Source organism: Gadus macrocephalus, chromosome 20, assembly GCF_031168955.1.
Source record: "Gadus macrocephalus chromosome 20, ASM3116895v1".
Taxonomy (NCBI): Eukaryota; Metazoa; Chordata; class Actinopteri; order Gadiformes; family Gadidae; genus Gadus; species Gadus macrocephalus.
Genome location: NC_082401.1, coordinates 9831165 through 9858959, shown reverse-complemented (window position 1 = coordinate 9858959; position 27795 = coordinate 9831165). Strand labels below are relative to the sequence as shown.

The 27795-nt window shown below is 41.3% G+C and overlaps 4 protein-coding genes across 4 annotated transcripts; all 4 read left to right on the top strand.

Annotated features, from left to right (window-relative positions):
• The first annotated feature begins 9014 nt into the window (after positions 1-9014).
• LOC132449187 (olfactory receptor 52K2-like) lies at positions 9015-10727 on the top strand. The gene is made up of 2 exons (XM_060040879.1): positions 9015-9908; positions 10597-10727. The coding sequence occupies exons 1-2, from the start codon at positions 9015-9017 to the stop codon at positions 10666-10668; spliced, it is 966 nt and encodes a 321-aa protein (XP_059896862.1). The 3' UTR covers positions 10669-10727.
• A 4439-nt stretch (positions 10728-15166) lies between these two features.
• LOC132448904 (olfactory receptor 10R2-like) lies at positions 15167-16099 on the top strand. Its single transcript, XM_060040457.1, has one exon. The coding sequence runs from the start codon at positions 15167-15169 to the stop codon at positions 16097-16099; it is 933 nt and encodes a 310-aa protein (XP_059896440.1).
• A 2717-nt stretch (positions 16100-18816) lies between these two features.
• Positions 18817-19749, top strand: LOC132448903 (olfactory receptor 52K1-like). Its single transcript, XM_060040456.1, has one exon. The coding sequence runs from the start codon at positions 18817-18819 to the stop codon at positions 19747-19749; it is 933 nt and encodes a 310-aa protein (XP_059896439.1).
• A 3746-nt stretch (positions 19750-23495) lies between these two features.
• On the top strand, positions 23496-25170 carry LOC132448829 (olfactory receptor 5AR1-like). Its single transcript, XM_060040369.1, has one exon. It carries the CDS (start codon positions 23655-23657, stop codon positions 24630-24632), a length of 978 nt encoding a protein of 325 aa, XP_059896352.1. The 5' UTR covers positions 23496-23654; the 3' UTR covers positions 24633-25170.
• The last annotated feature ends 2625 nt before the right edge of the window (positions 25171-27795 follow it).

Genomic DNA, 27795 nt, shown 5'->3' with positions numbered 1-27795 from the left:
TAAAATTTTCGCCCCCGGTACAATTTTAACGTGACAGTTGCACCAGATGTTATAAACATTAAACCGTCACATAAATAATTACTATTTTTAGAAAATGTATGTTTGTTTCATATAATTGTATTGGAAGTCCTGGTTTTCACTAGGGTTGCCGCGGTGTGGAAATGTTCACACCGAGTAATACACTTGTCTCAACACCGGTATTACCGAGTATAAACGGTATAAACTCTGAAACTAGGTCAACCGCCACATAAGCATCTTTTTTTTTTAGACCCTTCTCGTCCTTCAATTGCCGCAGACATTTGAAAGCAGCGCCTAGGATTATTCTTGATTTCAGTTTTTCTCTTTCAGCGTTTTTATTATCAATTACTCTCTGAAAAAGAGTTTTCCTTCTCTTTGCTGGCGGTGGTGGTGGTGGTGGGGATGGTGGCGTCTTGTCTGCCATGGAAATTGTCTTCTACTGCTAGGTCCAAATGTGGATTAACTAGTTCCATTAGCTACCGCAGGATAACAACAAACAGGAGCTTGCTCTGGGTCACGAGCTCTGGGTCACGAGTACTGCACGAAGGGTAGTACTTCGTGCAGTAAACAAATAGATCGCATTTTGTTTAACTGCTAACTAACAAACGGGTTTATGCGTTCACTGAACAAAGATTATGGAAATAAAAGACCACTTTTCCATCAGAAAAATCATCAGAACCGTTATTACCAACCCATAGACACTAAAGCCAAAACCTTTCTCACATGCACACCCATCGCGAGTGACGGCTATGCGCACACATGCACACCCATAGCGAGTGACGTAGGACGTAAAGTCCCGCCCAGGTCGAAGTGGCGTCGATAGAGTCCCATTGGGAAACAGCCTTGGTCCAAAATGTCCGAGCATGTGTGGCAGCAGTTCTGCCTTTGTCCGACAGAGGGCAGTAGCACTGCAAGTAGCAGAACCATTGCATTCTGGAGGTCCTGTAGTGTAGGGACTCTCTAAATCGACGCCACTTCGACCTGGGCGGGACTTTACGTCCTACGTCACTCGCTAAGGGTGTGCATGTGTGCGCGTAGCCGTTTGTCTCAAGGATCTGTGCACTAAGGCCCTTTCCCATTCCTTTGCTCTGTCTCAACCCTACATCTCAACCCTAACCCTCATTGCTCAATCTCATTGCTACCCCTCATTGCTACCCCTTAACGGTCCCCTACCAAATGGGACAACCCTACCCTGTGACGTCATCATGGCCTCCCCATGCCCCCTAGCAGATAACCAGACCCCTGGTAATGTTACAAGAGACAGACTGGCTGCCATTGTCTCGGGCAACGAGCAAGACCCATTGTAAAGATGTTTAACCTGAAATGGTATTTATATTTTGTAATTGGCCCGGCCTGCCAGACTGGCCACACTCACACTGGCAGATTTGAGCACGGATAGGTGCTAAAACAGCCACGGCCACGGCCAGAAGGCCTAGTGTGAGTGCCCCCTTAGATAATAATCGGTTAAGAACACTTTAGAAGAAACCCTTTATTTAAATAAGAAACACTGAACCACACATCTAAAAATACACACAAACACACACCTAAAAATACACACAAACACACACCTAAAAATACACACAAACACACACACACACACACACACACACACACACACACACACACACACACACACACACACACACACACTCTCTCAGCTTTTGAGAGAATGGTGGAGAATCACATCTTCTCCACCATTTCGCCAACTTTGCCTCGCTCTCCTCATGCCTCGCCTGCCCCCTGGCACTCTCCTCTTGGAAGGGGTGTCTGGGGTGGTGGAAGAGGTGCCTGGGGTGGAGGAGCATGAGGGAGAGGTGGGGGGGGGCTGGTGGCAGTGGACTCAACGAAGTCCTGAAAGAAAACGAATAAGAAGGAATTAGGAATTATATGCCAGAACTGGTTGATATGGCCATATGTTATGTACAATATATAATAGCTATGTACACAATATAGTACTGCCAAAAAATACATTGATTAACCATGTAATATTACTAATATAATATAATATCTTAGTATAATAATACTTATAGAATATTACTAATATAATATATATATGAGTAGGTATATATTACTTATAGATTATTAATAATTAATAACTAATAATATTACTAATATTACTTTCTATATTAGCTAAGAGTTTATTGTTTACTGTTTACTGTTTTTTGTTTACTTTTTATAGTTAGTTAGTTAAGAGTTTATTGTTTATCTTATCTTATATTATAATTATTGTTTACTGTTAACTTTTTATTTTACTTTTTATAGTTATCTTAGAGTGTATTGTTTATCTTATATTGTATATAATTTAATATTGTGTTGCGTTTCTTTCTGTAAACTACTGGACAATCAATTTCCTTGAGGGAGTCATCCCAAAAGGATCAATAAAGCCTAATCTAATCTAATCTAATCTAATCTAATCTAATATAATATAATATATTAGTATAGTAAAGCTTATTTTTAACCTGGAGTCACTTGAACATGGAAGATCTGGATATCATACGACATGATATCCAGCCCGGTCGTATGAGCCCGGTCTGCAGCCCGGGCGATGGCCGGGCTGCAGAGCTCTTGATCGAGCATGCATCCCGGCCGAGAAACGGGGACGGGCGGCCTGCGCAAGTCGGCCGGGGACTTTCGCGATCTTCCGCGAAAATCGGCCACAGACTTCCGAGAGTCCGCGGCCGGGCTTCGAAGCTCGCGGCCGGGCTGCAGAGTATAATTAATAAAATAATTACTAGTTAATTACAGAGAAAGTACTTACATTTGTGTTTTTCCAATCCTGTCGCATCTTTTTGTCCTCCATCTTGTCTAGGATATTTCTTGATTTTCCGTTTTCTCGCAAGGTATTGTGGGAGCAAGTCACAACTGAAGCGCTTTGAGGGTGCCCATCGAAAATCTCAATTTTGAGGGGATGTTAGCCCTCCCTCCTACCCCTTAAACTACAGTTAAACAGTAATGGGACATTGCTCCACGGTGCGTGCACGCGCAACAGCGAGGGCTAGGGCTGAGATTTTCTTTGGAGCAAAGGAATGAGATTCAACCTAAGTCCCTTGCACTAGGATTATGAGCGTCAGTGTCGTACGCGATGGAGGGTGGGTGACATTCCTACAGTCTGTGATGATAGGCTATATTTCTACAAATTACTTACTATTACTAGCGATTTCATGACGAAACAACACGAACTAAGCTAACATTAGACTATAGCCATACCAGATAACGCCATACCAGCTAACCCTAACTATTTCTAAAACTCTGAACCATTTTGCAACAGGCAAATGTGTGTTGGTGTGTCTTATTGCTTCCCACGTCTGTGTCTGCATCTTTCCCACTCCTGGCTAATAGTTTCAGCTTTTGTACTGTATATCAGAGATGATCACCCTGTACCACACTGCTGACTTGTTGATGTTTTGTGAGCACTCACGCATTTCTCTAGGTATCTTAAGTTTCCTACTGGAGTCATCAAAACTTTGGACTTTGTTATTGTAAGAAATATTGTGTTGCAAAAACACTTTGTGTCTTACCCTTACCCTAACCTTAACCCCAGTAACATTTCTTCATCATAAACTACAAGTTACGCAAAATGGCATGCAAACATCCAGTCCAATATGAAAGAAAAAAGCTAGCTTCATTAAGGAATCGAACCCCTTATCCCCGCGTTAATGAGCTGTTCTCTGACCACTAACCCATCAGGTCTTAGTACATGCGATTCAAGAGTTAACCACTTGACAATCTTTAAACTTCGGTTGCCTAGAAATTGTACAGACAGTGATGTGAGTACATTGTGCGAGTATCCGTCACTCGCGATGTGTGCGCAGTCCAAAATGAAAGAAAAAACCTTGCATCACTAGGGAATCGAACCCCAAATCATCAGTTGGTCGTTGGTAACTGTAAACAAAGAGATCGCATTTTGTTTAACTGCAAACTAACAAACGGGTTTATGCGTTCACTGAACAAAGATTATGGAAATAAAAGACCACTTTTCCATTAGAAAAATCTTCAGAACCGTTATTACCAACCCATAGACACTAAAAGCCAAAACCTTTCTCACATGCATGCACACCAATCGCGAGTGACGGCTACGCGCACACATGCACACCCATAGCGAGTGACGTAGGACGTAAAGTCCCGCCCAGGTCGAAGTGGCGTCGATTTAGAGAGTCCCAGTGTATAGCTTCAGTGAGTTCCGAGTTATTTATTCACAGGCAATCATACAAATAACCAAATAACTTGAGTATCTACTTTACATGACTTGACGCTGACTCAGTTTTGAACACATTCGATACAAACACACACACACACACACACACACACACACACACACACACACACACACACACACACACACACACACACACACACACATGCACAGAAAGGATCGCACGCACACAAACACTCACATACACACAGGTGTAAATTAAATACAAACACAATGATGAAAATATAACCGCAAGCAGTCATTAACGGGGTCCGAGCAAAATGAAAAGTGAAGAACACACTAATGGAAGAAATATAAATATGACATATAATTATGAAGGAAAGATGTTGATGTTCCCCTTAAAGGGGTAGTTCGGAATTTTGGACATAGGGCCTGATTCCCAAGTGAGCATTGGTATTCTATATCCCTGGAGACAGTTTAACACATTTCATACAGTCCTTCTAGTTGCAGAGTTCGCTCGTGCTAGGCTAGCGCACGTCAACGGGCAATGCTAGCCTGCTATTAAAAACAGTCTTACCCACTCCACAGTACACCCGAGGTAAATCAATTATAACGACGGACTATAAATCTAAATGTCTGTTTATAGAATAATGTTAGAAATAAAACCAACCTTGCATTGCATTTTGAGGGAATTGCGGGGTCTCAGCAGCAGTGTTTATATTCCTGTACGTAGGCTACGGCAGCGGCGGACTGATATCTAGGTTACCTGCCGCTGTCATTGCTACAAACGCTTCTGTCCCACGCTTCTCTGTTTACGTTCTTCTGTCGTGATTCGGTTACACCAGCGCATCGTAAAATTCCGCTTCTGCTGAGAAAGTAGTCCCTCGATGATTCATGCGATGCAAGGTTAGTTTTATTTTTAACATTATTCTATCAACACAGACATTTAAATCTATAGTCTGGCGTTATAATTGATTTACCTCGGGTGTACTGTGGAGTGGGTAAGACTGTTTTTAATAGCAGGCTAGCATTGCCCGTTGCCGTGCGCTAGCCTAGCACGAGCGAACTCTAGAAGGACTGAATGAAATGTGTTGAAAACTGTCTCCAGTGATATAGAATACCAATGCTCACTTGGGAATCAGGCCGTATGTCCAAAATTCCGAACTACCCCTTTAATGCCATATGTGCCTCCGCCCTCGGCTTTCAGGTGAATGGGCTGCAGAGCAATGCCCGAATGTCCTGTTCAGCATGTTCACAATTCCAATCGGAATTCGAACTCTCACCAGTACAAGGCATTATCCCATTGAGCCACTGACAAACCTGAAATATAGCCTAATTCACATGGTGAAAATGTCTATTGTTAAGCACACAACATCCAGAAAACTCCAAGCAAACATTTCACAAGAGAATTAAGGGCTTTCTTAAAAGAGTACAGATCTGAAAATGTGCACTGTTTATGGTATCCAACTAATGAGAGCCGTATGGTAGACAATAACAAATGGTCTTATAGGCAAAATGGGCTGAGACTGTGGACGTTTGGCTTTTCGATGAAATTGTGGGAAAAGTAAACATTTTTAGAGCAGAAGACCAGGGTGAAAGGATGCAACTGATTCTAGAGATTAATATGATGACAGAATTTTGAGTCCAGGTCAATCTAGTAAGGAGTAATAAGGCTAGTTCATGTTATTTTTAAATAGCGTCACCTTTGGGTGCAGTACCACAATTTGGGTTTATTAGTAGTGGGGGGTATTGGTATCCACCTATTAATAGTCGTATGTTTTTTTTTATAGGGTACAATAACAAAATGGTCACATAAGAAAAATGGGCAAACTGCTTCAACTTCATTGGCCAATATTTCTCAAATGGAACTAAGTCAAATAAATTTTGATTTTTGTGAGGGTTTTGCCGTGTTCCAATATCAGTACCATCCGTACTTACTAGCCTAAGTTTGAGTATACGTAGGGCGTTCCGATTAAGATCGGGCGAAAATAAGTGTACGGAAAGGACCCGGATGGTGTACTCAAAACGGATAAATCGCGAAGTGTGTGGCGATGTACACTTTTCGTACTCAACGACAGCCATCTTAGCCACGTAGCGGAAGAGGGCGGAGCCAGGCTGAGCCAAAGTTGGTGCGTTTTCCACATAGCCTGTATTAATAGAGTCATTTTGTAATTTCTATAGTTTTTATAGCTTTTTATAGCTGCTAGGCTTAAAGAGTTCACCGTTCAAAGTGGGATGTTTATTGGGGGTTAATTTCCGGTTAGTGCACCACGGAGTATTCGATTTGGAACAACCCTGACATCTGAAAATAAGCGCACTTAGTGAGTGCGGATAGTGTACTTCCTTTAAGTGTACTCATGGAAGTATGGATATCGGAACACGGCACCGGTCTAAAGATTTTATGTTGCGATTTTGGTGAATTTCTGATTATTTTGTAGCCTGTGAATCTTTTAATCATGTTTAGCTTTTATGGGTTGTATTATTGGGTCTGATTCTAGAGATTAATATTCTGAAAGAATTTTGAGTCCAGGTCAATATGTTGAAGATAAATAAGCCTGATTCATGATGTTTTACAATAGCGGCACCTTTGGGTGCAGTACCACAAATTTGGCTAGAGGGGGTTATTGGTAACCATACCTGAAAATTTCAAGAGTTTTGACTTACAGTATAGGCTGCAGTATGACATGATTTTTGATAAAAAACCTTACAGAAACAATAGGGGCCAAGCAGCTTCGCTGCTCGGAACCCTAACAAGAACACAGCATAGAGAGACCAAGTGTGACAGCGGCCGTTCTGCTCACTTATGACTGAAGAAGCCCATTTTTAATGTCTGATTATAGATTATGTTTCTAGAGCTGTTTATTAAAATAATACTGATACAACATAGGATTTTCACATTTCACGCACATTCCAAGTTGCCATCTTGCGGTTTTTTCACCATTATATTAAGAATAATAACAACAGATTTTGTAGTAATTATAGAATGTTTGGTCAAGAAGTACCAACATGGTTGGGTTGAAATTCTGGACTTTGAATACACACAAACACTTAACTTAATCTTCCTCTTAGATTTGTATTCCTAGATTTTTTATTTATTTAGGGTTACAATGGTGTTCTATCTGTGTATACCCACCAACATACCAGAAACAATTCCTTGTCTTTGAATATGTACATTGCAACAAAGCTATTCCTGATCCTGATTATTTTACGGAACACTTTGAGTGTAAAAAATATAATTTCACCCATAGAAACACATTCACTTCTAAGCAAAGATGTAAAGTCATGCCACAAAAAAATAAAGTAGATGACTCATTTGATGTTAAGTAAACAGTCATATTTTGTGAGTGTGTGAATAAGTGTAAGTTTAATCGTTGTTAGTTTTTATTCGCTAAAAAATATATCACATCTGATGGGACCATGCTGTTATTGTTTTGGTGGGCATTTTCCTACTCTGGCTTTCTCAAGGGAGTGTTTAATTACCCTCAATAGACAGGGAAGGTAATGACCTGTTGACCACTAATACAGATTGTTTTGCATACAAGTATCCCCTTGGCACCAATGGCTACTTTACATCATCCCCGGGGGTATTCATTAGAGCGCTAGAGCCAAAAGACTTACACTTTAACATGGCTCTTGTGCAGCCTAGTTCACATCAGAAAGAAATATAGCCTACACATAAATATATATAAACATGATATTTGTAAATAAGGAATGGGATGGTCCATAATGCCCGTACTGAATTAAAGTTTGTTGGTGTGTTGTTGGGGTTATGTCTGAATACGTAATTAAGGCAGTGACGGGCAGGTTGTAATGAGCAGTGCTAAATGTGACTATTCCCATAACGGTGGCCAAGTGTGTACCCTGGGGCCCAAAGGAGGTCACGGACTACAGAGACATCAGGGACGGCTGAAATGCCTGATCACGACACCTTACATTACTAATGAGGGAGCAGTTTTTCCAAACCTTTTTGGTCCATAATGCAATTTGCCTGTAAGGTGCAAGCAAATTGTGGCATCTAGGGGTAAGGTTGCAGATTGCAACCCACCCCCCCCCCCCCCCCCCCCTCCCGACACACACAAACACTCAACAATGATGTAGGAAAAACGACTGTGGCCTGCAAGCAGGTACCAGTACTTCCAAAATGATGTCATCGTCTACGACTGCGTTGAGTAGCAAAGTTTCCTTGATTGATATAAAATTTGTAATTAGTTATTGTCTGTAAATCTATAGGCCCAAGCTCGCATGTAATAAATAGCAATTATGGTAAAAACTAATTTAAGCATCCTCTCTTGAGCCGTTTGTCCGTTCTGGGCTACTGTAGGAACATGGCGGCTCATTGGAAGAGCAGCCACTCCCTATTTAGATACAATATATTATATTCCATTTCTGCCAAGTCTGTTCCGATAGATGCCACTAGATTCATCCCACCGCACCTTTGAGTTATTGAGAATATATGGCAAGCATGAAAAAAATAAAACTGTGACGCTGTGGTGACATCACTACCATGCATTAAAGAGGCTGGCAGCTCCTCTGTCTAACTCATACAGCTCTGCTCCATCTACTACCATGAGGACTTTCCCTCACTTGTAGGAACCATAGACTATCTCTATGAAAATATAGAAGAAGATACAATTTACACACTGTATATTTTAGGGTTAGGGTTATTCTTTAAGATTTCACGTTGTCATATATTATCATTTGTTTGGTGTATTATGATCTGCTTTGATGATCTTTTTTTCCTCGGATTTGACCAAACCATGTTACATCAGAAAGGAGAGGTTTAAGAAGAAACAAGGAGGCCCGGTACACCACCAAAGCATCTCTTAAATGGTCTGTTTGTCGAATGGAAAATAGTTCGCTTTCATTTCACTTTAATCTTACTATGTTTGGACACATTGGAGACTATAGATACCCAGTGTTTGCATTTAGTTTTATTCTGTATACATTTATTGTATCTGCTAATGTCATCATCATACTTGTAATCTCCCTAGAGAGGTCCCTGCATCAGCCCATGTATGTTTTAATTGTGTGTCTTTCAGTCAACTCTCTGTATGGATCCACTGGTTTCTTCCCAAGGTTCCTTAGAGACCTTCTGCATGAAACTTATTTGATGTCCCGTCTAGAGTGCTTCAGTCAGATCTACGTCATGTATACGTATGCATCGTATGAATTCACAATTCTCAGTATGATGGCATATGATAGATATGTGGCTGTATGTAAATCGTTACATTACCACAACACCATGACCTCCAAAATGGTATACAAGCTGTCTCTCTTTGCACTGATCTACCCAGCCTTTGCTGTTGGAACTGTTTTGAATTTTTCTGGTAGACTCCCTTTGTGTGGTAGCAAAATACCAAGAGTGTTCTGTGCTAACTGGTCTGTTGTGAAGCTGTCTTGTGTGGACACTTCTATCAACAACCTGGTTGGCATGTTAGTCAGTGCAATAACTGTGTTTATACCCCTGCTCTTTGTTTCATATACATATCTAGAGATTTTGCTAATCTGTAGGAAACGCTCTGCAGAGTTCAAATGGAAAGTTTTCCAAAGCTGTCTGCCACACATTGTTACAGTTTTCAGCTTTACCATTAGCATCTTTTGTGATATTACTCTGAGCCGCTATGATATAGAAGAGCTATACCCAACCCTAGCTGTAATTTTGTCCCTCGAGTTTGTTGTGATTCCTCCAATTCTAAACCCTCTCATGTATGGCCTGAAGCTTCCAGAAATGAGAAGAGTGATATTAAAATTGTTATGCCGAAACTGGCAAGTGTAATAGTAATTTTACCAATTATTTACTGCTACTATTTATCTCCTTTATATACCGACTATCGACGTAATTAAACCAGTTATAACGTAACGTTACCCCTCAATATGGGATTTTTGGAGATATTGCCAGATAATACATTTCATCTTCTGGAGCTTTAGGATTGATTTGATTTGTGTGACGCCATGATATGGTCAAGAGAAACTTATCAATAAACTGGATGTTATTAAATATTTGCCCAAATATGTTTGTCAAGTTCGTTAGAAAGTTATTATAAGAATACAACTTTAAATGCACACATGCTCTTCTGTCGCGTATAGTCGGTGGAGTTGAAATGCCTTTCAAAAGCTTTGGTTTTCTGGACCAATTTTAGCATTAACTAACTTACTAACTTACTCGCGGCGGTTTCCATCATGAATTAAAACAAGTCACACCCATCAATAACAGAGCTTTATTTCTTTGTACAAACCTAAGTGTATTTGTTTTATGGTGCCCTCTTGGCCAGATCTCTTTTTGAAAAGAGATTTTAAATCTCAGAGACTTTTACCTGGTTAAATAATTGTTAATAGAAATACAATTTTAATATCTAGAATATCTCAGGCCCTCTCTGAGGTGGAAGACGGTTCCCCTCAACCAAATGCCGTGATGTGTTAATGAGGCTCTCATGTCAGCAATGAAACCTCTGAAGAACTCTTCTGGATTCAGGTACACAGGGATTTTCCCTTATTAGATTTATGTTTTCTCTGATGCAGATTTTGAACCATCTGTGTCAGACAGGCCATACCGTGAGCCTATTTCTGCTGCTGCTGTCTTAAAAAAACAACACTTGTATGTTTAATCTCGTCCTTTAGGTAGGATGAATGAAGTATCATATTAAAACTATTAATATACCTATTAATAACTATTTATTCCAGAAGGCCATTGGACATGCAATCCAGAGTTGGCTCTAGAAGCAACTGTGGGATAAAGGAAATCATAGTGCTGTCAAGCGATTAAAATATGTAATCGCGATTTATCGCATTAATGTCATAGTTAACTGATGATTAATCGCAAAAAAATGTATATGCTAAATATCCCTTGAGTCCTTTGTCCCATTAATTTTTCTCATTTTAATGCTTATCAACATGGAGGAAGTGCATCGGCTTGCCTTGTGCAATTTTTTTTTTTATTGATAACAACATTGGCATATACTGATCAAAACGATACAAAACGATACAAAAAAAAAGCCTATTGTGCAATTAAACGATGAACATACAAACATACTGCCTTGAACATAGCAGTCAGGCTACTGCTTCTTTGTTTTGAGCCCAAGAAAAAAATAAATGAATTCAAAATAAATAAATAACGCCGTTAAAATAGGCTTGCGTTAACCCAGTTAATAACGCATTTAACTGACAGCACATATTGGCATGGTAAATATCCATATAGGGCCTGATTTATCTTAGATTATTTAACGTTCATGATGTTGTTGTGACCACTCTACGTGTGAGCAGAGTCATAACTGGGGTACCGGTGTTCTGTGGGCCAACAATTCTCTGGGGCAATACAGTTGGAGCCATACCTGGCCCAGTTCTGCCTGGCTCAATGGCACAATGGCTAGGGTGCCGGGGTGGCAGTCCTCCAGCCCGCTCTGGTGCTGGAGGGGACGGCAGTATGGGTACTGCTCGACCTGGACCAAGTGGAGCAGCGAGACAGGCAACGATCAGGGCACTGGCGAGGTGGTTTGGCCGTCAGTGAGCTGATTGGTCCATTTTAGCTGATTGGCTGATTGGTCCAGAGTAGTCTGAGGCTGTTTGCTGGAAATAGCTTTTAGGGAAAAAAATCTCACCTACCGCTATTCCCCTCTGTTTCAGTCCCTTCAGAATGCGCTGTTTCTGGTGTCTGTAGCTTTAATGCAAATGAGCTGTTGCCCACTGACCAATGAGCTGTAAGAGTGAACCACAGCATGAAGGAGAAGGGATTGTTGCCGTTTGTGGACTCCTGGAGCTCTATATCTATCTAATATAGTCAGGGCTTGAAAACGAAATTATCTTTCAATCGTTCCGCTCCGAATATTTAACGTTTTCGTTCTTGCGTTCCGCCACCAACATATCATTCCTGAACCGGTTCGGAACGTAAAATAACGTTCGTTCTTAAAGGCCCACTATGCAACTTCGGGCATTTCTTCGCTGTTTTCTTGGTTTTGGCACGCACATTTCTCTACACAGCGCCCCCTACAGCTTCGTAGTAGATATTTCACAACACTGTCGTAACAACTCGTTGACGACCCTTCCCCATGCACTTCTACGCGAGCCATGTGCATTTGTTTTCAAAGAAGCCGGCGAATGCGTGGAGCCATGTCCGAAGTAGATGTTCATAAAGTGTAGGCAAGGTTATACATTTTTAAAAGGGTGTATTTGTATTGCAATAAACATAAATCCATCCTTTTTTATAGTTGACGGGGAGAATTTATATCCTAGATTATAATTGTTTTATCTTAGGTTGAATAGAACAATCAGTGTAAGAGGTTTGGCCAACATAATAATCTAAATAAACAAGAACCTGGATTCGGGGATTCAGTCTGTATCTGGGGGACGAGACAGACGAACAGCAAAACACCCATGGAAACATAGGTGTTTATATGGTTGCAACCAAGCAAGCTAGAAACATACAGGGCTCACAACAAAACGGTCGAGAAAACAATTTTTACAGGGCTCACAACAAAATGGTTGAGCAAACACATTTGTACAGAGACTATCAACATCAAGAATACCACGAAGACAAAGGCCACCCAAGGGTACTTTCAATGTCAAAAGCAACACGGCCGAGTCGGCGTCTGATTTGCAGTCTTCTTTTTCTTTCAGTTCACGCTATTCCTGAAAAGCTTGCCCAACGTTTACTCGTGTCTGGCCTCTCTGCCGGTCAGTCTCCCTTTTCTCTTCTTCTGTTCCTCCGACATTGGGTTTCTCTGTCTCTTTTTAGTCGGCTGATCTATGATGAATATAACAATCCCTTAGTGACTTGTGTTTATATCGAGCCGGTTCTGTGTTTGGGGGTCTGTGCCGTAAAGCAATTCGTTACTTCGCGAGACCCGAGACTCCCGCGAGAGTGGGCGGCGGGTCGCCGGCAGAGACATATTCCTTTTCTCCGCCAAGATGCGCAAGGGTGAGTCGAAACAACGTACAATCGAACAAAAATGCATAATAGAACCATCGCAATGACTCTTAGCCTGTTATATTAAGGTAAATCAAGCCAAAAAAGTTGCATAGTTCCCCTTTCACTCGTGTCTGATCTCTTTTCCTGGTCCATTCTTCTTTTGTTCCACCGACGTTCGCCTCTTGGGTCCCTTATCAGTAGATTGATCCATGATGAATGCAACAATTGCCTCGCAACTGGCTGTTTATATGTAGCCGGTGCCATGTTTGGGTGTGTGTCTGTGCCGTAAAGCATTTTCGAAACTACAATCTGACTACATTTTCGAGGATACTTCCGCTGCGTCACATCCGGATTGTGTCGGTCCGAACAGAGCAAGTTGCATATGCGCTTTTTCACTGGAGAGGCGACATGGGTAAATGACACACCCACCAATCGACCCAGAAATGGATGCAGAACCATCAGCATAACTCTCAACCTGCATACTTAATGTAATTTTGGCTAAAAAAGTTGCATAGTGGGCCTTTAACGTTCCGGCAGTGTTATTGGGCCTAGTCTATTTTTGTGGTCGATATAGGGTGACCAGATGTCCCACTTTGTGCGGGTCAGTCCCGCAATTCCATTACTTTGTACACGTCCCGCTAATTGAGAAGTTCTCCCGCATTGTTATTGGCAGTCAAACTCGATTTTTGTAATGCGTGTTTTATAATCTGGCATTCATCAAATAGCTGTGTGTAGACAGCAATGAGGGCTGTCATCAGGGAGCGGGCGGGCAGTTTGATCATGTCAATGAAACTTGGACGCAGACGCAGGTTAATGCATGCCCACCAACAAGAAACAATGCAAAGGTGATGTAGTGGACTCTGTAATTTAGCTCACGTTACCTTTGTCGAAGATAGAGCTCAGTGCAACTGTTGCTTCCAAATCACCTCTCGCCAGGGTGGTGGTGGGAATTTGTGACAACTGAGCTTAGCGGGCGCCGAAGTGACCGTGGCAACCGGAAATATATATATTTTATTTTCATGAAATAGGCTATGCTTTTGTGAAATTTTATAGGCTATATAGAGAACGGAAAAAAAAAATTATTAACCGGTTTTGGGGATTTCAGAATAATGTTTCTGTTTCGGAACAGTTAAACACCATTTGGTTTTCGTTTCCATTTCCGTTCCTTGTAAAATTCAGTTCGTTTACTAATGAGGGAGCAGTTTTTCCAAACCTTTTTGGTCCATAATGCAATTTGCCTGTAAGGTGCAAGCAAATTGTGGCATCTAGGGGTAAGGTTGCAGATTGCAACCCCCCCCCCCCCCCCCTCCCGACACACACAAACACTCAACAATGATGTAGGAAAAACTACTGTGGCCTGTAAGGTGCAAGGAGGTACCAGTACTTCCAAAATGATGTCATCGTCTACGACTGCGTTGAGTAGCAAAGTTTCCTTGATTGATATAAAAATTGTATTTAGTTATTGTCTGTAAATCTATAGGCCAAAGCTCACATGTCATAAATAGCAATTATGGTAAAAACTAATTTAAGCATCCTCTCTTGAGCCGTTTGTCCGTTCTGGGCTACTGCAGGAACATGGCGGCTCATTGGAAGAGCAGCCCTATTTAGATACAATATATTATATTCCATTTCTGCCAAGTCTGTTCCGATAGATGCCACTAGATTCATCCCACCGCACCTTTGAGTTATTGAGAATATATGGCAAGCATGAAAAAAATGAAACTGTGATGACGCTGTGGTGACATCACTACCATGCATTAAAGAGGCTGGCAGCTCCTCTGTCTAACTCATACAGCTCTGCTCCATCTAGTACCATGAGGACTTTCCCTCACTTGTAGGAACCATAGACTATCTCTATGAAAATATAGAAGAAGATACAATTTACACACTGTATATTTTAGGGTTAGGGTTATTCTTTAAGATTTCACGTTGTCATATATTATCATTTGTTTGGTGTATTATGATCTGCTTTGATGATCTTTTTTTCTAGGGAGATTTGACCAAACCATGTTACATCAGAAAGGAGAGGTTTAAGAAGATACAAGGAGGCCCGGTACACCACCAAAGCATCTCTTAAATAGTCTGTTGGTCGAATGGAAAATAGTTCGCTTTCATTTCACTTTAATCTTACTATGTTTGGACACATTGGAGACTATAGATACCCAGTGTTTGCATTTAGCTTTATTCTGTATACATTTATTGTATCTGCTAATGTCATCATCATACTTGTAATCTCCCTAGAGAGGTCCCTGCATCAGCCCATGTATGTTTTAATTGTGTGTCTTTCAGTCAACTCTCTGTATGGATCCACTGGTTTCTTCCCAAGGTTCCTTAGAGACCTTCTGCATGAAACTTATTTGATGTCCCGTCTAGAGTGCTTCAGTCAGATCTACGTCATGTATACGTATGCATCGTATGAATTCACAATTCTCAGTATGATGGCATATGATAGATATGTGGCTGTATGTAAATCGTTACATTACCACAACACCATGACCTCCAAAATGGTATACAAGCTGTCTCTCTTTGCACTGATCTACCCAGCCGTTGCTGTTGGAACTGTTTTGAATTTTTCTGGTAGACTCCCTTTGTGTGGTAGCAAAATACCAAGAGTGTTCTGTGCTAACTGGTCTGTTGTGAAGCTGTCTTGTGTGGACACTTCTATCAACAACCTGGTTGGCATGTTAGTCGGTGTAATGACTGTGTTTATACCCCTGCTCTTTGTTTCATATACATATCTAGAGATTTTGCTCATTTGTAGGAAACGCTCTGCAGAGTTCAAATGGAAGGTTTTCCAAAGCTGTCTGCCGCACATTGTTACATTTTTCAGCTATACCATTAGCATCTTTTGTGATATTACTCTGAGCCGCAATGATATAGAAGAGCTACACCCAACCCTAGCTGTAATTTTGTCCCTCGAGTTTGTTGTGATTCCTCCAATTCTAAACCCTCTCATGTATGGCCTGAAGCTTCCAAAAATGAGAAGAGTGATATTAAAATTGCTATGGCGAAACAGGCAAGTGTAACAGTAATTTTACCAATTATTTACTGCTATTATTTATCTCCTTTATATACCGACTATCGACGTAATTAAACCAGTTATAACGTAACGTTACCCCTCAATATGGGATTTTTGGAGATATTGCCAGATAATACATTTCATCTTCTGGAGCTTGAGGATTGATTTGATTTGTGTGACGCCATGATATGTTCAAGAGAAACTTATCAATAAACTGGATGTTAGTAAATATTTGCCCAAATATGTTTGCCAAGTTCGTTAGAAAGTTATTATAAGAATACAACTTTAAATGCACACATGCTCTTCTGTCGCGTATAGTCGGTGGAGTTGAAATGCCTTTCAAAAGCTTTGGTTTTCTGGACCAATTTTAGCATTAACTAACTTACTAACTTACTCGCGGCGGTTTCCATCATGAATTAAAACAAGTCACACCCATCAATAACAGAGCTTTATTTCTTTGTACAAACCTAAGTGTATTTGTTTTACGGTGCCCTCTTGGCCAGATCTCTTTTTGAAAAGAGATTTTAAATCTCAGAGACTTTTACCTGGTTAAATAATTGTTAATAGAAATACAATTTTAATATCTAGAATATCTCAGGCCCTCTCTGAGGTGGAAGACGGTTCCCCTCAACCAAATGCCGTGATGTGTTAATGAGGCTCTCATGTCAGCAATGAAACCTCTGAAGAACTCTTCTGGATTCAGGTACACAGGGATTTTCCCTTATTAGATTTATGTTTTCTCTGATGCAGATTTTGAACCATCTGTGTCAGACAGGCCATACCGTGAGCCTATTTCTGCTGCTGCTGTCTTAAAAAAACAACACTTGTATGTTTAATCTCGTCCTTTAGGTAGGATGAATGAAGTATCATATTAAAACTATTAATATACCTATTAATAACTATTTATTACAGAAGGCCATTGGACATGCAATCCAGAGTTGGCTCTAGAAGCAACTGTGGGATAAAGGAAATCATAGTGCTGTCAAGCGATTAAAATATGTAATCGCGATTTATCGCATTAATGTCATAGTTAACTGATGATTAATCGCAAAAAAATTTATATGCTAAATATCCCTTGAGTCCTTTGTCCCATTAATTTTTCTCATTTTAATGCTTATCAACATGGAGGAAGTGCATCGGCTTGCCTTGTGCAATTTTTTTTTTTATTGATAACAACATTGGCATATACTGATCAAAACAGGACGATACAAAAAAAAATCCTATTGTGCAATTAAACGATGAACATACAAACATACTGCCTTGAACATAGCAGTCAGGCTACTGCTTCTTTGTTTTGAGCCCAAGAAAAAAATAAATAAATTCAAAATAAATAAATAACGCCGTTAAAATAGGCTTGCGTTAACCCAGTTAATAACGCATTTAACTGACAGCACATATTGGCATGGTAAATATCCATATAGGGCCTGATTTATCTTAAATTATTTAACGTTCATGATGTTGTTGTGACCACTCTACGTGTGAGCAGAGTCATAACTGGGGTACCGGTGTTCTGTGGGCCAACAATTCTCTGGGGCAATACAGTTGGAGCCATACCTGGCCCAGTTCTGCCTGGCTCAATGGCACAATGGCTAGGGTGCCGGGGTGGCAGTCCTCCAGCCCGCTCTGGTGCTGGAGGGGACGGCAGTATGGGTACTGCTCGACCTGGACCAAGTGGAGCAGCGAGACAGGCAACGATCAGGGCACTGGCGAGGTGGTTTGGCCGTCAGTGAGCTGATTGGTCCATTTTAGCTGATTGGCTGATTGGTCCAGAGTATTATGAGGCTGTTTGCTGGAAATAGCTTTTAGGGAAAAAAATGATCACGACACCTTACATTACTAATGAGGGAGCAGTTTTTCCAAACCTTTTTGGTCCATAATGCAATTTGCCTGTAAGGTGCAAGCAAATTGTGGCATCTAGGGGTAAGGTTGCAGATTGCAACCCCCCCCCCCCCTCCCCCTCCCGACACACTCAACAATGATGTAGGAAAAACGACTGTGGCCTGCAAGCAGGTACCAGTACTTCCAAAATGATGTCATCGTCTACGACTGCGTTGAGTAGCAAAGTTTCCTTGATTGATATAAAAATTTTATTTAGTTATTGTCTGTAAATCTATAGGCCAAAGCTCACATGTCATAAATAGCAATTATGGTAAAAACTAATTTAAGCATCCTCTCTTGAGCCGTTTGTCCGTTCTGGGCTACTGTAGGAACATGGCGGCTCATTGGAAGAGCAGCCCTATTTAGATACAATATATTATATTCCATTTCTGCCAAGTCTGTTCCGATAGATGCCACTAGATTCATCCCACCGCACCTTTGAGTTATTGAGAATATATGGCAAGCATGAAAAAAATAAAACTGTGACGCTGTGGTGACATCACTACCATGCATTAAAGAGGCTGGCAGCTCCTCTGTCTAACTCATACAGCTCTGCTCCATCTAGTACCATGAGGACTTTCCCTCACTTGTAGGAACCATAGACTATCTCTATGAAAATATAGAAGAAGATACAATTTACACACTGTATATTTTAGGGTTAGGGTTATTCTTTAAGATTTCACGTTGTCATATATTATCATTTGTTTGGTGTATTATGATCTGCTTTGATGATCTTTTTTTCCTCGGATTTGACCAAACCATGTTACATCAGAAAGGAGAGGTTTAAGAAGAAACAAGGAGGCCCGGTACACCACCAAAGCATCTCTTAAATGGTCTGTTTGTCGAATGGAAAATAGTTCGCTTTCATTTCACTTTAATCTTACTATGTTTGGACACATTGGAGACTATAGATACCCAGTGTTTGCATTTAGTTTTATTCTGTATACATTTATTGTATCTGCTAATGTCATCATCATACTTGTAATCTCCCTAGAGAGGTCCCTGCATCAGCCCATGTATGTTTTAATTGTGTGTCTTTCAGTCAACTCTCTGTATGGATCCACTGGTTTCTTCCCAAGGTTCCTTAGAGACCTTCTGCATGAAACTTATTTGATGTCCCGTCTAGAGTGCTTCAGTCAGATCTACGTCATGTATACGTATGCATCGTATGAATTCACAATTCTCAGTATGATGGCATATGATAGATATGTGGCTGTATGTAAATCGTTACATTACCACAACACCATGACCTCCAAAATGGTATACAAGCTGTCTCTCTTTGCACTGATCTACCCAGCCTTTGCTCTTGGAACTGTTTTGTATTTTTCTGTTAGACTCCCTTTGTGTGGTAGCAAAATACCAAGAGTGTTCTGTGCTAACTGGTCTGTTGTGAAGCTGTCTTGTGTGGACACTTCTATCAACAACCTGGTTGGCATGTTACTCGGTGCAATGAATGTGTTTATACCCCTGCTCTTTGTTTCATATACATATCTAGAGATTTTGCTCATCTGTAGGAAACGCTCTGCAGAGTTCAAATGGAAAGTTTTCCAAAGCTGTCTGCCGCACATTGTTACAGTTTTCAGCTATACCATTAGCATCTTTTGTGATATTACTCTGAGCCGCTATGATATAGAAGAGCTATACCCAACCCTAGCTGTTATTTTATCCCTCGAGTTTGTTGTGATTCCTCCAATTCTAAACCCTCTCATGTATGGCCTGAAGCTTCCAGAAATGAGAAGAGTGATATTGAAATTGCTATGCCGAAACAGGCAAGTGTAATGGTAATTTTACCAATTATTTACTGCTACTATTTATCTCCTTTCTATACTGACTATCGACGTAATTAAACCAGTTATAACGTAACGTTACCCCTCAATATGGGATTTTTGGTGACATTGCCAGATGATACATTTCATCTTCTGGAGCTTGAGGATTGATTTGATTAGTGTGACGCCATGATATGTTCAAGAGAAACTTATCAATCAACTGGATGTTAGTAAATATTGGCCCAAATATGTTCGTCAAGTTCGTTAGAAAGTTATTATAAGAATACAACTTTAAATGCACACATGCTCTTCTGTCGCGTATAGTCGGTGGAGTTGAAATGCCTTTCAAAAGCTTTGGTTTTCTGGACCAATTTTAGCATTAACTAACTTACTAACTTACTCGCTGCGGTTTCCATCATGAATTAAAACAAGTCACAACCATCAATAACAGAGCTTTATTTCTTTGTACAAACCTAAATGTATTTGTTTTATGGTGCCCTCTTGGCCAGATCTCTTTGAAAAGAGATTTTAATTCTCAGAGATTTTTACCTGGTTAAATAATTGTTAATAGAAATACAATTTTAATATCTAGAATATCTCAGGCCCTCTCTGAGGTGGAAGACGGTTCCCCTCAACCAAATGCCGTGATGTGTTAATGAGGCTCTCATGTCAGCAATGAAACCTCTGAAGAACTCTTCTGGATTCAGGTACACAGGGATTTTCCCTTATTAGATTTATGTTTTCTCTGATGCAGATTTTGAACCATCTGTGTCAGACAGGCCATACCGTGAGCCTATTTCTGCTGCTGCTGTCTTAAAAAAACAACACTTGTATGTTTAATCTCGTCCTTTAGGTAGGATGAATGAAGTATCATATTAAAACTATTAATATACCTATTAATAACTATTCCAGAAGGCCATTGGACATGCAATCCAGAGTTGGCTCTAGAAGCAACTGTGGGATAAAGGAAATCATAGTGCTGTCAAGCGATTCAAATTTAATTTAATCGCGATTAATCACATTAATGTCATAGTTAACTGATGATTAATCGCAAAAGAAATTCTATGCTAAATATCCCTTGAGTCCTTTGTCCCATTCATTTTTCTCATTTTAATGCTTATCAACATGGAGGATGTGCATCGGCTTGCCTTGTGCAAATGTTTTTTTTATTGATAACAACATTGGCAACAATATACTGATAACAATATACTGATCAAAACAGGACGATACAAAAAAAAAAGCCTATTCTGCAATTAAACGATGAACATACAAACATACTGCCTTGAACATAGCAGTCAGGCTACTGCTTCTTTGTTTTGAGCCCAAAATAAAAAAATAAATAACGCAGTTAATAACGCATTTAACTGACAGCACATATTGGCATGGTAAATATCCATATAGGGCCTGATTGATCTTAGATTATTTAACGTTCATGATGTTGTTGTGACCACTCTATGTGTGAGCAGAGTCATAACTGGGGTACCGGTGTTCTGTGGGCCAACAATTCTCTGTGGCAATACAGTTGGAGCCATACCTGGCCCAGTTCTGCCTGGCTCAATGGCACAATGGCTAGGGTGTCGGGGTGGCAGTCCTCCAGCCCGCTCTGGTGCTGGAGGGGACGGCAGTATGGGTACTGCTCGACCTGGACCAAGTGGAGCAGCGAGACAGGCAACGATCAGGGCACTGGCGAGGTGGTTTGGCCGTCAGTGAGCTGATTGGTCCATTTTAGCTGATTGGCTGATTGGTCCAGAGTAGTCTGAGGCTGTTTGCTGGAAATAGCTTTTAGGGAAAAAAAATCTCACCTACCGATATTCCCCTCTGTTTCAGTCCCTTCAGAATGCGCTGTTTCTGGTGTCTGTAGCTTTAATGCAAATGAGCTGCTGCCCACTGACCAATGAGCTGTCAGACTGAACCACAGCATGAAGGAGAAGGGATTGTTGCCGTTTGTGGACTCCTGGAGCTCTATATCTATCTAATATAATCAGGGCTTGAAAACGAAATTATCTTTCAATCGTTCCGCTCCGAATGTTTAACGTTTTCGTTCTTGCGTTCCGCCACCAACATCTCATTCCTGAACCGGTTCGGAACGTAAAATAACGTTCGTTCTTGACGTTCCGGCAGTGTGATTGGGCCTAGTCTATTTTTGTGGTCGATATAGGGTGACCAGATGTCCCGCTTTGTGCGGGTCAGTCCCGCAATTCCATTACTTTGTACACGTCCCGCTAATTGAGAAGTTCTCCCGCATTGTTATTGGCAGTCAAACTCGATTTTTGTAATGCGTGTTTTATAATCTGGCATTTATCAAATAGCTGTGTGTAGACAGCAATGAGGGCTGTCATCAGGGAGCGGGCGGGCTGTTTGGTCATGTCAATGAAACTTGGACGCGGACTCAGGTTAAGGGCACGCCCACCAACGAGAAACAATGCAAAGGCGATGTAGTGGACTCTGTAATTTAGCTCACGTTACCTTTGTCGAAGGTAGAGCTCAGTGCAACTGTTGCTTCCAAATCACCTCTCGCCAGGGTGGTGGTGGGAATTTGTGACAACTGAGCTTAGCAGGCGCCGAAGTGAACGTGGCAACCGGAAATATATATATTTTATTTTCATGAAATAGGCTATGCTTTTGTAAAATTTTATAGGCTATATAGAGAACGAAAAAACCCTGTTATTAACCGGTTTTGGGGATTTCAGAATAATGTTTCTGTTTCGAAACAGTTAAAAACCATTTGGTTTTCGTTTCCATTTCCGTTCCTCGTAAAATTCTCTTTTCGTTTTTGTTCCTTGAACCGGTTCGGAGCCCTGAATATTATCTAATATAATAATAACAATATTATCCAACGAACAGGTATTTATATAATATTATATCTAATATCACGGCAAAAAGCTATTTGTGCCTCGGACGATATAATGAATCATAAAGACTGCGTCTGATGTCTCTGGTACTTCCACAACAAGTAAAGACTCCTGGTGGGGGTTATCTCAGCCATGGTTGAGAAGAATTGGGGGAAAGGAACATTGTCCTTGACTCTCTGAAGTCCATAATGAACCACGACATGGAGGAGAAAGGGAATGTACTCTCGGAGCTGAGCTGCCGGACTGCTGTCGAGCTCGGCGGCAGCCCGCAGCTCGGCAGAGTACAATCCCTTTCTCCGCCGGAGCTGAACTCCCCCCGCCAGAGCCGCCGGACTGCCGCCGCCCTCCCAACGCCGGAGCTGCTGGACTACCGCTGAAGCTCCCCCGCCGGAGCTGCCGAACTGCCACCAAAGCTTCCAGCAGCCTTCCGGCAGCTCCGCCGGACTCCCTGTCCGGCAATCACATCTCCGCCCAGCGCTCGTCCACTGGTCCACAAAATTAGATTAGATTAGATTAGATTTTTATTGTTGTCATTGCACATGTTACAGAGCAATGAAATCTTAGCTATGCTCTGATTGGAGGGGGGTGGGGAAGTGGGCGGTAATATTCAAATGTGCCCCCTTCCTACGTAGGAGGGAGCGCCGAAACTGACTGGCTTGTTCGGTAACTGTAGGCGGGGTGCTTTCAGAAATGCATATCTCACTCAAAAATCATGTAACTAACCCTTTTTCAAAGAGACCCAAAACAACACCCCAAATCCAAGGAAAAGTGTTTTTTTCATAATATGTCCCCTTTAATACACAGATTAATTTACAAACAAGGAAAAACAAATGTGCAAATCAAAATTTCCATTGGTATAGGCCAGGGGTTTCAAATTCAGTCATTTTAACCACATCAGCTCACTGATTGGTTTATTTGATGTCTTAGGTGAGGTCATCATCACCATCATAAAGAGGACTTAAAAAGTGAACAGTGTGGATGGAGATTGGGACACAACAGTTGATACCACAGCACTTTAATACCACATCTTGAGTCGTATTTTTCTAGTTGTGACTCATATCAAACAATGGACAATGTTTCAGTGGTAACATTGTTTACTCTTTCAGGTTTAAACTACACCATGGACCAAAAGATTGTTCTCTTTTCCTTTTTTTTATTGTGGTATATTGCTATTCTCTTTTTTAACATATCTATCATTGTCATCATCATTATGGATAAACGCCTTCACGAGCCAATGTATATCTTCCTGTGTAATCTCTGCATCAATGGGCTCTATGGAACAGCAGGATTCTTCCCCAAGTTTCTCTGGGATCTCTTAACCTCTCATGTCATCTCTTATGCACAATGCATGGTACAGGGTTTCGTAGTACACTCTGCGAGCATCACTGATCTGTCCATCCTGGCTCTGATGGCCTACGACAGATATGTGGCCATTTGTCGACCGTTGGTGTATTATTCAGTGATGACAAAACAGAGGGTCTCCATATTTGTGTTTTTTTCCTGGTTCATTCCACTCAATGCAATGTTTGCGAACTCTGTCTCACTGGTAGGGATGCCATTGTGTGGCTCACACATAAACAGACTGTACTGTGTTAACTGGATGATTGTTCAACTTGCATGCTCAACTCGCAAGGTGACCGCCATCCTAGGATATATTAATATAATCTTTTATTTTAGCCATGGTGTGTTTATCGGTTGGTCTTACATGTATTTAATTAAGATGTGTTTAGCATCTAAAGACAAGATGGGGAAGTTTATGGCAACATGTGTTCCACATTTACTATCTATGATAATTTTTAGTTTTGCATTATCATTGGATGTGTTATACATGCGATTTGGGTCAAAGACCTTGTCTCAAAATCTCATGAACTTTATTTCAATAGAGTTTCTTCTTTTTCCATCATTCATGAATCCCCTTATATATGGATTTAAACTGACCAAGATTCGAAACATAATTCTTAGCTTTTTACCTGCCAGGAGAAGAAATGAAGAGTGCAAAACTTTCAAATTGGTTGAAGTGCCTCAGGATTTAATATTGAAATAATATAAATCTGACTTCAACCTAGCCTCTGTTTTGATGGTATATTGTTCAAATCTTTTCTTAATTATGAATGGAAACCCATTGTAAATGTCCACAGTATTTCCTTTTTTATTTTGAGAATGAAGGGCGATTCCACAAGAATGCTTGAATATATCACAAAACACCTTTGCTTGTATTTTACTTGTTGAAAGGTGAACCTTCTCCCTTGTTACTTGTTGCCTGTCTCAATGGCTCTCTAGGTTGCCAACTCTCTAGGTTGCCAATGTTTAGGACAGACAGACACATAAACAGGATGTCCAATGGCTAATCTTCCAATAACAAATACATTCATATAACATCCATAGAATAAAAAGCGAATACATTGTGTTTTATTTACAATATTATATATTGGCTGTTGTTCGTGCTGGACTCATATGGCCTACTTGTACAATGAGATTACAGAATGTTAACTTCATGTTAAGTCAAAAAACAAATGTTGTTTTCATCGGCACTGTTATGTACACTTTTGCTGTAACTGCATTTCCCTTTGGGGATCAATAAAGTGCAGGGGGGTAAAAGAAGAACATTTGATTATGACATAAATAAATATTTGAACAGGTTGTCAGGTTGACAGGTTGTTTACTTAAAAAATGACACCCTCCACAACTCTCTGTTGGCGTGGAACAGCCGTTGGTTTGATTGCCATTATTAACGGGCTGGAATTCCTAGGAAAAAGGACGGAAGTGACGTCTAGGCGTAAATAATGGCAAATCTTCAACATTTGTACATTTATTAATTTTATATACATTTATCTATTTTCAAAAAGTTTGTATTAGTTCTAAACAGTGGCAGAACAACCTTGCAAAGGGCCCGGGGCAGAAATGTGTCAAGCCCCCCGCCCCCCCCCCCAACACACACACACACACACACACACACACACACACACACACACACACACACACACACACACACACACACACACACACACACACACACACACACACACACACACACACACACACACACACACATAGTGCCCCTCTGTGGCCTATCCCGTTGAGGAGAGTCGAGTGCACACTGTAGGCCTACATTAAACTCGTCATCAGTATTCTTTCTCAATTTCAGGTACATATACGCTATTCTTATTACTATAGTTTACTTCCTGATGCTAACCCTTCCCATTAATCCGGGTTTGGGACCGGCCGGCACCTAGTAGAGCTAGCTTGCCCTTGAAGTGGCTGGGTTACTCTAAACTATATACATATATTACAAAGATTACAATAAAATAAAGCCCCTTACACACTACTGAACCACATCGGAAAAATAGCTTTATAATAGGCTAGTCCAACAAAAATATATAACAAGATAGTTTTAAGAGCTCAGAAGTTTTAAGAACATATGGATGTGGACAAATTATAAACCGATTAGAAGACCTGGCTGGGGAATAATATTATAATTCTTAAACTTTTATTTTTATTCATTTTAGTTTTTTCCTTTAAAGCCTATAATCTAGCCTATATAATTTGTGTTGATAATGTCTGTATTTTGAGTTTGAGGAAAAGTCAAAATGCCATTTTGAAACCTAACATATACATGCAAAAAGCAACAACATAGATTAACAAAAAAAGTAACAAATTTATTCATTTTTGATAATGTTTTTAGGATTTAATTTCACAAATTTTCTTTTTCTACTTTTTTTCTACCACCATAATAAAATAGTATACCTAAAATCGTTCAGGTTATGTGGCAACCCTGGTTCTCTGAGTGAAGAGAACATCTCTCTACTCCGTTACATATTCCATATGTACGCGGTAACTCTTTAAGACACCCCGCCAGGAGACGGTGCCACCTAATAGATAGATGGATAGATGGATAGATGGATAGATGGATAGATGGATAGATGGATAGATGGATAGATGGATAGATGGATAGATGGATAGATAGATAGATAGATAGTTACTTTATTCATCCCAAGGGATGTGAAGTATACCCAACACCATGTGAACCCAAAGAACTATTTCCAAATGTACACTATTTACATGCCAATCGGGACAATGCCCCGCAAGGCGCAAAGGGCCCGAAAAGGCAGAAGGCTGCTCCGGCGGGTGTTCCAGACGCAAGACCCAACGCTGGAACACAGGTACAGCCCCGCCAGGTGCAAGGGCTGAACAATTGAGGGCTCAGAGTTACCTCTGAGACCGAGCCACACCAAGTAACTGCTCCGCGAAGGAGGGTCCCGCTGCCACATTCAGGTAGAATCTGGTGAACGTGGAGTGGGAGGACCAAGTGGCTGCTGCGCATATGGTGGTGAGAGAGGCTCCCAGCCACAAAGCCCAAGAAGTCGACACGCTACTGGTTGAGTGTGCTCGAATCCTGGAGGGGCAGGACCGCCCGAAAGGGTGTAACCTTGCTGGATGGTGTCCACAACCCAGTGATAAAGTCGACACTTCGACAGTGGTCTACACAAGCAACTAGTGTGAAAACACACAAAGAGCTGGTCTGACTTTCTTAGCGGCTTAGTGCGCCGTATAAACTCAGACAGGGCCCTTACCGGGCAGAATGCTAGCTGGTCCGCTGCTGAGACAGGTAGGGACTGCAGCTCCATGCTCTGGGACAGATGGAAGTCAGACAGGACCTTGGGCAAGAAGGCTGGGTTGGGGCGAAGAACCACCTTCGACCCTTCCGGAGAAAAAGTACAGCAGTCCCTGAGGACGGACAGTGCATGGTGCTTATCCTCCTAGCCGAAGGGATGGCCAAGAGGAAGCTGTTTTTAGGGAGAGCTACTTTAGGTCCACATTGCTGAGGGGCTCAAAAGGCGGATACTGCAGAGCCTCAAGGACAAGATCCAAGTCCCAGGGTGGTACCTGAGGACCCCTACTGGGCGCTGTAAGCCTTCGTGCTCCCTTAGGTATTGGGAGATCATGGAGCAGCCATCCTCACTAATGGCAAATTCTCCGATACGGACTGCCTTGATAGCTACCAGCATGCCTCTCAGGGTGACTGCAGATTTACGGGCCTCCAACTGCGTCTGCAGGAAGAGCAGGATGTCCTGGGTTGAGGCCAAGAAGGGGTCTGTCTGGTGTGCCTGGCACCTCCCTGTGAAGACTCGCCATCGATAAGTGTAGGCTGCCCTAGTTGATGGAGCTCGGGCCTCCTGCATCCTCCGCACCACCGCCTCTGGTAACCC

What these genes read in the sequence shown, in the direction of transcription:
- LOC132449187 (XM_060040879.1), top strand. Translation starts at nt 9,015, where the DNA reads ATGGAAAATAGTTCGCTTTCATTTCACTTTAATCTTACTATGTTTGGA. An exon ending in AGCTTCCAGAAATGAGAAGA is followed by an intron (nt 9,909 to 10,596) that starts GTGATATTAAAA and finishes TGTGTTAATGAG; the next exon opens with GCTCTCATGTCAGCAATGAA.
- LOC132448904 (XM_060040457.1), top strand. Translation starts at nt 15,167, where the DNA reads ATGGAAAATAGTTCGCTTTCATTTCACTTTAATCTTACTATGTTTGGA.
- LOC132448829 (XM_060040369.1), top strand. Translation starts at nt 23,655, where the DNA reads ATGGACAATGTTTCAGTGGTAACATTGTTTACTCTTTCAGGTTTAAAC.
- LOC132448903 (XM_060040456.1), top strand. Translation starts at nt 18,817, where the DNA reads ATGGAAAATAGTTCGCTTTCATTTCACTTTAATCTTACTATGTTTGGA.